Source organism: Corticium candelabrum, chromosome 14 (assembly GCF_963422355.1).
Source record: "Corticium candelabrum chromosome 14, ooCorCand1.1, whole genome shotgun sequence".
Taxonomy (NCBI): Eukaryota; Metazoa; Porifera; class Homoscleromorpha; order Homosclerophorida; family Plakinidae; genus Corticium; species Corticium candelabrum.
Window position 1 is genome coordinate 4,073,157 of NC_085098.1, and position 11,566 is coordinate 4,084,722.

Sequence of the window (11,566 nt, forward strand, 5' to 3'; positions counted from 1 at the left end):
TTTCAATCATTTGAGACCCTAGGTTACTATTTTTCAATCATTTGAGACCCTGGGTTACTATTTTTCAATCATTTGAGACCCTGAGTTACTATTTTTCAATCATTTTAAGAAAAAAAACAAGCACCAGTTTAATGCATCTGTCAATGCAAGATACAGATCTATTTACGGTATTTCAACAACTAACCAACAGATATCGTAATACAGTAACATCTGAATCTCTAAACTAAACTATCGTTCTTTGCATCACCACCAAAAAGCAAGTTTCACTAATTGTCCTTATCACTACACACCTCTTCATCACCACTAGTACATGTATCGTTGTTGAGAATATCTGAAGAATAATAGTCGGTTACTATTCGAGCATGAGTTACTATTTTTCAATTTCTAGACCCTGGGTTGCTATTCATTCAAGCATGGGTTACTATTTGAGCATGGGATATTATTCAAGCATGGCTACTACCCTGAAAGAAGAAATTTGTGCGGGAGAAAATTTGTACTTATTCTAGAAACATTACTACTTGTGTGGAATTAATTTGTGCGACAATAAGGCCATGCATCATCGCAAGGGAAAATATATGTGGAATGTATTTTGTGCGATGGGCTTGTGATCGCACAAAATCGCACGAATTTTTCTCCCGCACAAAGGGTGTCCAAGCATGGGTTACTATTCAAGCATGGGTTACTATTCAAGCATGGGTTACTATTCAAGCATGGGTTACTATTCAAGCATGGGTTACTATTCAAGTATGGGTTCTTAATTGAAGAAATACAATAAATGGCGATGATGTCAGTAACCAACCACATTTTGGATAATATCAATATGGTACAATTGAGTAACGCTATTAAATATTAAATAATCTACTAGTAACTGAGAAACTGCAAGAAAGTTGCAGTGACAATCTTAACCCTTCCTTACACAACACGTCCAGTCTTACGTACATAGTATCAAAATTCTCGAAAATAGTTTACGTTCTTGTTTACAGCGAATCCCAAAAGGTTTCGTCTCTGTGAGCGCGATGGATGAGACTCGGTGTGTGGAATGAGAACGAAGCAGATGGTGTAGAAAATGTCGTTTCGTTTTGAATTACAAGAGAACGTGACAGCAAAGCGACGTAGTCACCCAGTCATAGGAATATCTCCTTTTCTAAATAAAAAACACACCGAGAGATCAGAAACACTTCAAGTAATGAATTAAAAATAATATATTAATAATGTATAAATTATGTATAAATAATTAATAATTAATTAATAATTAATTTGTAATTAAATTACATATAGTTCCACACTCACCTTTCGACTGGCAGCAAGGAAGTCATCAATGGTCACATAACCATCTCTGTTTGTGTCGAGAATCTGTTAATAATTAATATATATTTTATTTATTTAGTTGTATAAACAATGTCACGTGATTTACATCAAACAGTTTCTCCACGTGCTCTCTGACTGTGCTCGATCCGGACAAAATCTTGACATCAAGTACCTTGCAGAGAGCACACACCACTGCAATCATCTCCTGGCAAAAAGGCAAGACAATGACCGTCTAGGCCTCACACATAATCAAGCAATGATGTCTCTACCTCTTTGGTCACGTGACCATCTCTGTTGATATCTTGAAGGCGGAAAGAGAAATTGAGTTTCTCTTCGAGAGAACCTCGACAGCAACACGACAGACCAGACACGAATTCCTAACAACGGTGCAGTTTAATTAAATAATTAGTATATGCATTTTACACTTGTATACAGTGGGTAGGTGTCTATCAACTTTATATATAAATAAATTAATTAATAGTTTACAGTTAATAGATAAATAAATAAATTAACATTTACAGCTAATAAATAAATTAATTAATTAATAATTTACAGTTATTAGATAATTTACAGTTAATAAATAAATAAATTAACAATATACAGTTAATAAAAAATAAATAAATAATTTACAGTTATTAGATAATTTACAGTTAATAAATAAATAAATTAACAATATACAGTTAATAAAAAATAAATAATTTACAGTTAATAAAAAATAAATAAATAATTTACAGTTAATAAAAATAAATAAATAATTTACAGTTAATAAATTAACAATTTACAGGTAATAAATAAATAAATAATTTACAGTTAATAAATAAATTAATAAATTAAAAGTTTACAGTTAATAGATACATAAATAAATTCTTTTACTTGACATAGTTTCTTTTTAATCACAATTGTTGTACAGCAGTGTGTTGCCAGTATTTTTGTAGTTAAAGCTATTGATATCAATAAAGTTGTTAACAAAAACAATAAAAAATCAAAAAATCAACAATTTACAGTTAGTAAATAAATAAATTAACAATTTACAGTTAATAAATAAATTAAATTTAGTGGATCAATAAGTCTAGACTTACATCAAAATCGACTGATCCATTTCCACTAGTGTCAAGCGCTCGAAACATGTGAGCACAGTAATCTTCACTATCTGTCCATAACAAACATTTGCATTACCATCTACTAGATTTTGAATAATAATTAATATTAACCAACCTTCAGCAGAATGAAGGCGTGAGTAGATATTTATAAACTGACGTTTACTAAACTCTCCAGTGCGACACTCCTACAAGGAAAAATTACTAAAATATTACTAGAGTTAAATATAGAAACAACCCACCCTCCCTTGCTGATTACAGTACACAAACTGCCACATGCATCAAGCAAATTCGAAATACCTTGCGGAAGCCTGCGTACATCATTTCGATCTCTTTGTATGAAAAGTGTGTGGTGCATGCGAGCTCTCGCAGATGCTGGAGATCGAGGCTACCACGTCTGGCCATCATGTTGGCCACCGCCTCGTCATTCATGTAAGCTGCACAAGCCAATTAGCACACTGAGTAAGCCTAGGGAAGACCGACTGCAAGGTGTAGCTAACCTCCGACGATTCCATGCGATGCGAGATCGCTCACATCGTGCAGTTGGCTCTTTCCTGCAAAACAGGAAAATAGTTGTTGAGTATATAGCTAGAGCAGCTGCAACGCACGACTGCAGGTATGCTAACCTTTGCTCACTCCAACTCCCATGATGTGCTACACTTGCGGACGACGGAAAGCAGCAGAACAGAACCGATCGACTCGCTTGCGAGGAATGAAAGTGCGTGAATGCAAATTGTCACTTATGTAAAACACCTACATGTGTATATCATTGGTTTATTTATATAGGTGGCACATCCGGTGCTCCACATCCAGTTGAAGCCACCCTGCATAGCGACGACTGTCCAAAAATAGAAGGTAAATACCGCCCACGTGACGCGACCACGCACCCGGACGTGGAGATAGGGAGTAGTTGTGTATACACGCGTAGTCATAGTACCCGGGTAGCAATGATGGCTACTGGTTGAGCAATACAATGGAATTCCAAATAATTACGTATTTAGATATGGAAATTCATTTAGAGTGAATCGACCGCATTTTTTGCATTGCGAAATTACCCGATTTAGACTCACATTGGTCTTGTTTGTTCAAAGTGCAACTGTAGGACGACCGGAGGCGGGACTTACATTGCTAAACGCGCCCACCGAATTGCTTGTGTAGATCTAAAGAAACAGTTGTTCATTGGCGACGCTCTGAGAGACCCTAGGCCACAAAGATTTTGTGACGTCCCAGACTCACGTGAGCCTGGCAGTGTCCGGTTCCCGTATAAAAATTTCAGGGCTGACATTGTCATACGGGAACTGGACACTGACAGGCTCACGTGAGTCTGGGTATACCTCCTGTAGCCGGACTCTTTCACGCCGCGACGTACTCTTCCAGGTGTACACATCTACGGAAGCTTCACTGCGCGTGATCCTTCTCGGCTATGCCTGCGCATACTATGCTCAATTTGTCTTCCATACTTTATACTATACAGCACTGCTCACCCAATTGTACATAACTTGGCTTGAGTGGCTTGATAAAAAGTAAACAACTAAACAACAAATTAAAACCAAACTACAAGTAAGCCAAACTGACTTGACATTCCATCAGAAAAAGATGCTTTTTAACTGGTTTTAATTAGCTATTGTTATACTGTACCTCGTGCAATCTCCGAGTTTTCCGCCATTTTACTAGCAGTCACGTGAGTATGATGACGTATTGCTAGTAAACCTCTAGGCTTGATGCTTGTCAGTACATACCAATTATGCTCAATTTAATGCCCGCTACCATGAGCAGGGCTATTCTCGATCAGTCTGTTGTGTTTGCCTCATACTCTGTTACTAATAATAGAAGCTATTCCAGGCACACCTCTAGATTGGATATCTTGATTCCCATTCTGTCATTGCCACTTTTGCTCTAACGCCTTCCAGAAACTCCTTTTATAGTGATACATTATTATTGTTTATACATTACGTAAAACATGGGAAATATCTTGTTTTAAGCTACGATTTAGGAGGACAAACTAGACTGAGAATATGGTCTATCTGCACAGTCATCATATCGTCTGGAAGGTGGACCACCGGTTTGTAGGGACAGGCAGAAAACATGTCATAGATATCGTACACAATAACATCTAGCTTTGCTCCCACGAATATATCTATTGCAATCTGATTGTACGACTTGAGACGGTAAGAATTCTCTCGAAATGTGTTGTCTCCACGAGGATTTGCAGTGCGGAACACAATAGGAATATGTTTGCCCAGCTTTCTCTGTCGAAGACGACGTATGGCGGCCACAATCTCCATTAGACGCTGCCGATACCCTTCGGAAGACAAAATAGCAAAATGATGAACAGTGCTGATTACTATTATCTCATTTCCGTTTGCTGGAATCGCATCAATGACATCTGCAGTAAATGTGGCTAAACTGAAGTTGATGGCCAATGAGGACAGCACCGGTGGACCGTGTAGACTATAGTGGACTGTAGCATTGTACTGCTTGACTACGTAATCCTTCAATTTGGGTGAAATGAATGGACTAATCAGAGGCACACGAACACTGGCACTCTCTAGAAGAAGAATGAATAGTTGCCTAACTGTAGAGTCACCGATCAGATGCAGATCTCGACCAGTCAAACACGACCACCATTTGCTCATGGTATCACATCCAAACAAACAATTGCTGTTTACCCAGCGTTTGCCCATCCAATAGCCAGTTGGTTTCACCAAGGGTTGTGGTCGGCATGGAGTTTTGCTAGACACTTGCTTCAATCTTTCTTCAGTGTTTGCTACAAACACAAAGTTTACATCTCCTAACACAATGCCAGCGTTCTTTCCTATGATACTGTTTTCGTTGTTGATGTTTTCAAACATCTTTTGATCACGTATACACCATTGGAGAGATTTGCAAAAGTTGGAATCGGTCTTATTAGAACCTTGACACACTCCATAGAAATGATGTTTAGAAGGAAAATGCAAGTCACATGATTCACTGAAACGAGGCAGCAAATCAACTTGCGAGTCCATGTAGCACAATCCCAATTCACTTCGTCCATGACCATTCCTCAAAACCGACGTGACTACAGGTTTGATTTCTTCCATGTGATGTGGCCCAACGTAGTGTGAATGAGCAAAGCCAAAGTTGTTGAAGAAAGAGCACAACATGATGTAATCTGATTTTGTTGTATTTTGAATCAATTTGATAACATGACTGGTTAAAACAAGTTCGATATGAATGTTTGCCATTCCACTCCAATATGGAACAAAAGTAATAAGATAAGATCCATTATTACAATCTGTCACATGACCAACTGATATCATAGAGCTCAATCTGTATGTCTCGGTAGATGTCAACATGGCTCTGTAGAAGTCGCCTCCTCTTGATATCTTGCCTTTGCAATCACGTGCAGTCAAAATCACATGAAAAGGTTTCCTCACTGATATGGTCCTTGACGAAACACTCCAAGATGATGTCAGACTGTGAGATCCACTATCATGTCCACAACGTAAAAGTAACCTAGCAATACCCTAAACATCAAAATTCAGACAAACAATAAATTATTATATTATGTTATGTAATATTTTATTGTATTCCATTATATCATAACTTAGAATGGATGAGCAAGAGATCTGTGAAGGGGAGCTTGGATTTCGTGTACTGCACAGCAACTGACACCCTCAAACAATCTACCCTTGTTGTTGTTGAGGTGCATCTCTATCATACTCCAGAGCTGTAATTTTTGGTCTGGTTACATATGCAATAAATACATTGATTCCTATCAGGAGTAGCTGATTTTTCTGCCGTGGTGTCAATGTCAAGAAGAACTGGTACAGCTGCCATATTTTCTGTTTTTGATAAACTTTCCCAGAAGGTTTTACGCAGACTATGGCATTGACTATGCATCTTAGCAACGTAAGCTATTCTCATGTATTGAAGAAACAAATTGAATTTGTTAGAAACTGGAATGAAAGCCTGATAGAAGAGCAGATAAATCTCCGTCATTGATTCTCTGAACACTTCCTTTAGCCTCCGGAACTGAGCTGCTACTGCTGCTGCTGCTAATGAATTGTTTTAAAAAAAAGAAAATAGAATTTTGACCCTGAATACACTTTCACAACTCTTTCCACTGTTCTAGACTTTATCAAGTGGACACATGCTTGACTATTGTAGCATATAAAATAGACGTCAGGATCGACAGCTTAACTTAACTCTGGTCATGATGGAATTCCGAATACGTAAGTTGACACTTGTATTATAAACTCCAAGGCTTACACGTTTGTCCCATGATATTTCACCAGAACAAAGTACTTCGCTCATTTTAAAAATATCTTAGCACATCCTGCATCTGCTCCAGATGTAAGGTACATGTCCAGAAATCATGTCTTGACTCTGTCACAGTTTGTGTTGAAAATTCTCAGTTAGGAGATCACTTTTGATTCCAGAGTCGCTGGATCCATCGATGAACAGTGAGTATGGTTTCAACTGCATGACCTGTACCAGGAATCATGGGGCTCAGGTGATCAGCGAATGCAAGTAGGATGTTGTGCAGAGTAAACATGGTGCAAAATCTGAGTTCTTCCCAGATAATAAGACATTGACATCAGATTATATATATGCATGTGAAGTAAATTCTAGACACATAAGAGTACTCTACTTTTGCAGTTAAGAGGATCATCTGACACTCCTGCCCTGGGCTGAGTTTGCAGCTGTTTCGAGAAATTGGGTGTGAACAGTGCCAGACACATATTGCTTCACATCAGCCTCACCCTGATGCCTGCAACTAACCTTTTCCTTGCACACAGTACAGAAGAAGGCGTAGGGATCACCACCCACAGCTTGAATGTAACTTATCTATCTTTCAATTAAACTGTGGCCGAATTTCATTGAGTAGTGTGTTGCACCTTTGTAACAATTAACCTTGGTTTTCTTTCATCATTAACGGGTTGTCTCATCCAAATTAATGTTGCACATTTGAAACTTTCTCATTTGATTCATCACCTGCATGTGCATTTGCAGGCACTGACTGACTGTGACTGGTGATTTTTGTAGCTTGAGGCCTGAATGTCTTCTGTAAATAATCATAAACTCCAGGAGACTGTGAGCTCGAGGATAAATTCAAACTGTTTGCGTAGCCCACTGATATTGGTACAACATTTGCCGCAGCTGTTGTTTGGCATTGATCAATTACACAAGACAGGAATCCATTAAAGTTCAATGACATCAAAGTCGTACACGACTCTGAACAACACAGTGGCCTCAAAAATCTAGATCTCTACTGTGCTATCATATGTGCAGTATCACTCGTCCAGAAGTGATCGAAGCTTGTGAGCCTGCACGCATCCACAAAAAAGTACAGTTAAAAACTAGTCTCGCCTACCCAGACCTTCCCGCCTTATACTTCCGGCAAAAGGGAAAGAGTCTAGCTATGCAACTACAGTAGGTAGCTGGAAATAGTTTAGAAAATGTCCCCTACTAGAAGTCAAAATGCATGTGATGAAGGGTCTGATGCGGATGTCGACAAGCTTGAGACAGTGTCAAAATACATGAGAAATTTGACATAGACTCACCCCAGACAGTGTTGATTGCAGTCCTGGATGCGCTATGAATCCGGGACTGCATCAATCCCCTGGATACGTTGGAATGGTGGGACTGCAATCAAGGCGAGGCTACAGTTCATGCACGATGCCTGAGAGTTGATAGTCTGCTGTCTCATTGCCACACAGAGCACGATAGACCGGACATTATATTGACTGCTGTCTAAGAGTAAATAGGACGTTTCCCAAAAAAATAACTCGACTTGTAGTGTACATACTCACCTACTGTGCATATAATAGATTCGCCAGATGCTTTGTTGATTGCAGTCCCGCATCCCAGCTCAGAAAAGCGGTACTGTACCCAGGCTAGCCTCTTACACCCTCTTAGCGTGCGCAGCCTAGAGGCTAGAGCTCCGCCCCACTCTAGTCTCTAGCCTGCGCGCGTTACGGCTATGGCGGGGATGCAGAGCATCCGGGACTGCAATCAACACTGCGAGGAAGCTAAAAGTAGCACATTATTACTCACCCGCCTTGTTGTTGGCGTTAATATTAGCATTGATACAAGAAATGAGACCGCAATCAGAAATAAAGTCACCCACTTTCGCTTGAGCCGGCCTAGAGCCATAGATAGTGTGTTGAGTAGCTCTATAGACTCTAGACTATGTGAGAGTAGGGTTTGCCTAGAGTGAGACGGTTCAGATCCACACTCCCGTACAGTACAATTTCAGCATGTGCTAAGCCAGCCAGCCAGCTGTCACAGTGACTGACACACACCTGTCATTCGCACATGTAGCCTCGCAAGCCAGGCTCCCCTGCTGTCGACGCTAAACGCACGTGAATCACGTGTTAAGTAGGAGCCTTTGCCGGAATGCTCGAACGCGGGAGCTACACATAATACGGACCAAAAATGCGAATCTGGACCGTTCGCGAATGGGCTAAATTTGCAAACGGATTGAATATCCTTACGTTGACACCTCACGAAGAGACAGGAGGCACAACAGACTGAGACTAGCCTCGTACCCAGGCCCTCTTGCGCGCCCGGAGAAGAGGGCCTGGTACACGTTGTCTTCGCATGCGCGCATAAATTAGAAGGAAATCGTGGTAATGCATGCACGCATGCGAAACCAACGTTGTTTGGAATCTCGAGCCGATACTGTCGCGCGCAGTGAGACCCAATTTGGCAAATGGTGGATGAAGGCTGAGCTTCTGGTTTTGATATGGTGTTGCACTACGCTCTAGGCAAGCTTAAGCTGTGTAATGTAGAGCTGAAGGAGCAGCAGCGTGTTGTCGTAGAGCACATCTACAACGGAAACGACGTCTGCATCTGGCTTCCTACAGGATACGGTAAATCGCTGTGCTATCAACATACACCGTATAGGGTTGACTGTAAGCTAGAGAAATGTGGTGAAGAAGATTGTGGATATGTCGTCATTGTCGCGATCGTGTCTCCTATAGTATTGCTGATGATAGAACAAGTCAAAGATTACGCAAACGCGGAGTTTCACTTGACCTTGGGTCTAGATCTAGGGCTTCATCACTACTGAACACGGAAGCTGTTTCACAGTCGATTGCGCGCGACATTATCGGCTCGAGATTCTAAACAACGTCGGTTCCGCATGCGTGCATATATTACCACGATTTCCTTCTAATTTATGCGCGCATGCGAATACAACGTGTACCAGGCCCTCTTCTCCGGGCGCGCAAGAGGGCCTGGGTACGAGGCTAGACTGAGACTAGCCTCGGCCTCCCAGACCCGTGTAGCGCCGATACAAAATCGTCCTCCACGGGTCTGGGATGGTACCGCCTCTTCTCAATATATTGCGGTTAGTCCTAGGACCAGCATTAGTGTTTAGTTTCATAATGCACACCTTTCCAATTACAGCTGTAATCAACGAAGACATCTCATGCATATCTGCTGTCTACCAAAGACTACACTGTACACAAACGACGACTTGTAGTGCGCTCTTCACGCAAACTCACGTCCCTACACGTCGTGGTTTGTATTCTGCGTCTGTCAACGGCAATACCGACACCTAGTAGAGCCGTTTGTTCGAACCGATGCTCCGACATCTACACTAGCCAGCCAGCTGCATTTTCAGCGACTTCACGATCACGTCTACTACACAGAGTCTTGCGGAGAATTCACGGCGAAGTTTTGTCGCGATTTCGCGGCAAGTCGCATCGAATCCAGACGATCAAGTCACAGCGGATGCGCGCATCGCGAATTTTCATCGCGAATTCGAAGCTCCACGCGCGACTAGCAGCTACTCGCAGCGGATTCACGGCGATCAGACACATGCCGATCGCGTCCGCGGCACCACTAGTAAAAGAAAGTGCTTCCTAACGTCCCGTTCGCGTTCCTTACTAACACACAAATGATAAAACCGTAGCTACTGTAAACACAAAGGTACCCGTGCAGCAGGATGCGACACGATGTTCTAGCGCGACATGTCTTCGTCGTTCTTGTATTACGGCCGAAATTGGAAAGGTATGCATTTATGAAACTGAACACTAATGCTGGTCCTGGGACCAACCGCAATATATTGAGAAGAGGCGGTACCATCCCAGACCCGTGGAGGACGATTTTGTATCGGCGCTACACGGGTCTGGGAGGCCGAGGCTAGACTGAGACGGGAATATGATATATCTAGCCGCTTTCACAGGCCCTCTTAACGCGCGCAGGCTGGAAATTCCTGCTGTACAATGCAAAGATCACCAAAGATTTCCTGTTGTACTGCAAAATAATAATTAATTCATCTGTTTTAGAGACAAGCTCAAGTCAAACTACCAGGGTTAAAATAGTACACTATTTTTGTTACAATGAAAATCGATGCAACAAACTCTGCGATGTCTCCGCACTCCAGACCACTTTGTCAGCGCATGCGCGTCCTCTTAATCGCTTTCGGTGGTCCTGTAGCACCGTCCAGACGCAACGTTCTATAAAATACGTTGTACTCCTGTCTAGACGTATCCGTGCTATACTGCACTCTCTCGTGTAATATAATCCAAGCAGGCACTGGTATATAGGACACACTCGAACGATCAACTGATCAATCCTTACGCAAGTGCTACGTACACCAAGTAGTGAACTTCAACTAAGCTCTATATAAGTAGACGATACACCGTACTACACAATACACGTACTACACGGTACACAATCAATACTAAGCTAGTCTAGCAAATTCACAAGTTATATAGGCGCTACCTAATGACGTCAACTAACGTACGCTAAGTAGCTAGTGCGCTACACCGTTGCTACAGTCCTTTCACGCAACGGGACGATATCACATGATGTTGTCTATGGAGGAAGGCCTAGTGTCTAGGCAAAAAACTCATTGTTTGAGAAGCAAAATAAACAAAAACATGTGCAGTATTTAAACTATTTGAAACTACTAACTGTAAGAATCTCTGCTATGATTCTAGAGGACAAACTAGACTAAGAATATGGTCTATCTGCAAAGTCATCATATAGTCTGGAAGGTGGGCCACCGGTTTGTAGGGACAGTCAGAAACCATGTCATAGATATCATACACAATAACGTCTAGCTTTGCTGTCACAAATGTATCTATTGCAATCTCATTGTACGACTTGAGACGGTAAGAATTCGCTCGAAACGTGTAGTTTCCACGAGGATTTGCAGTGCGGAA

At 41.3% G+C, this 11,566-nt stretch overlaps 2 protein-coding genes across 3 annotated transcripts; both read right to left on the reverse strand.

Moving 5' to 3' along the window:
* Positions 1 to 787: 787 nt before the first annotated feature.
* LOC134190064 (uncharacterized) lies at positions 788 to 3,147 on the reverse strand. The gene is made up of 9 exons (XM_062658480.1): positions 3,032 to 3,147; positions 2,906 to 2,959; positions 2,706 to 2,842; positions 2,524 to 2,593; positions 2,388 to 2,458; positions 1,578 to 1,685; positions 1,415 to 1,513; positions 1,291 to 1,353; positions 788 to 1,144 (listed from the first exon to the last, which is right to left on the reverse strand). The coding sequence occupies exons 1-9, from the start codon at positions 3,051 to 3,053 to the stop codon at positions 1,085 to 1,087; spliced, it is 684 nt and encodes a 227-aa protein (XP_062514464.1). The 5' UTR covers positions 3,054 to 3,147; the 3' UTR covers positions 788 to 1,084.
* A 392-nt stretch (positions 3,148 to 3,539) lies between these two features.
* On the reverse strand, positions 3,540 to 8,713 carry LOC134190062 (NXPE family member 4-like). 2 transcript variants are annotated; one of them, XR_009971573.1, is made up of 4 exons: positions 8,445 to 8,713; positions 3,890 to 5,911; positions 3,740 to 3,832; positions 3,540 to 3,565 (listed from the first exon to the last, which is right to left on the reverse strand). XR_009971573.1 is itself a non-coding variant. In XM_062658479.1 (2 exons), exons 1-2 carry the CDS (start codon positions 8,541 to 8,543, stop codon positions 4,388 to 4,390), a joined length of 1,623 nt encoding a protein of 540 aa, XP_062514463.1. In that variant the 5' UTR covers positions 8,544 to 8,713; the 3' UTR covers positions 3,834 to 4,387. The 2 variants fall into 2 exon arrangements, 1 of the variants encoding a protein (XP_062514463.1); XM_062658479.1 differs by lacking the exons at positions 3,540 to 3,565; positions 3,740 to 3,832 and having other exon boundaries at positions 3,834 to 5,911.
* Between the last annotated feature and the right edge of the window lie 2,853 nt (positions 8,714 to 11,566).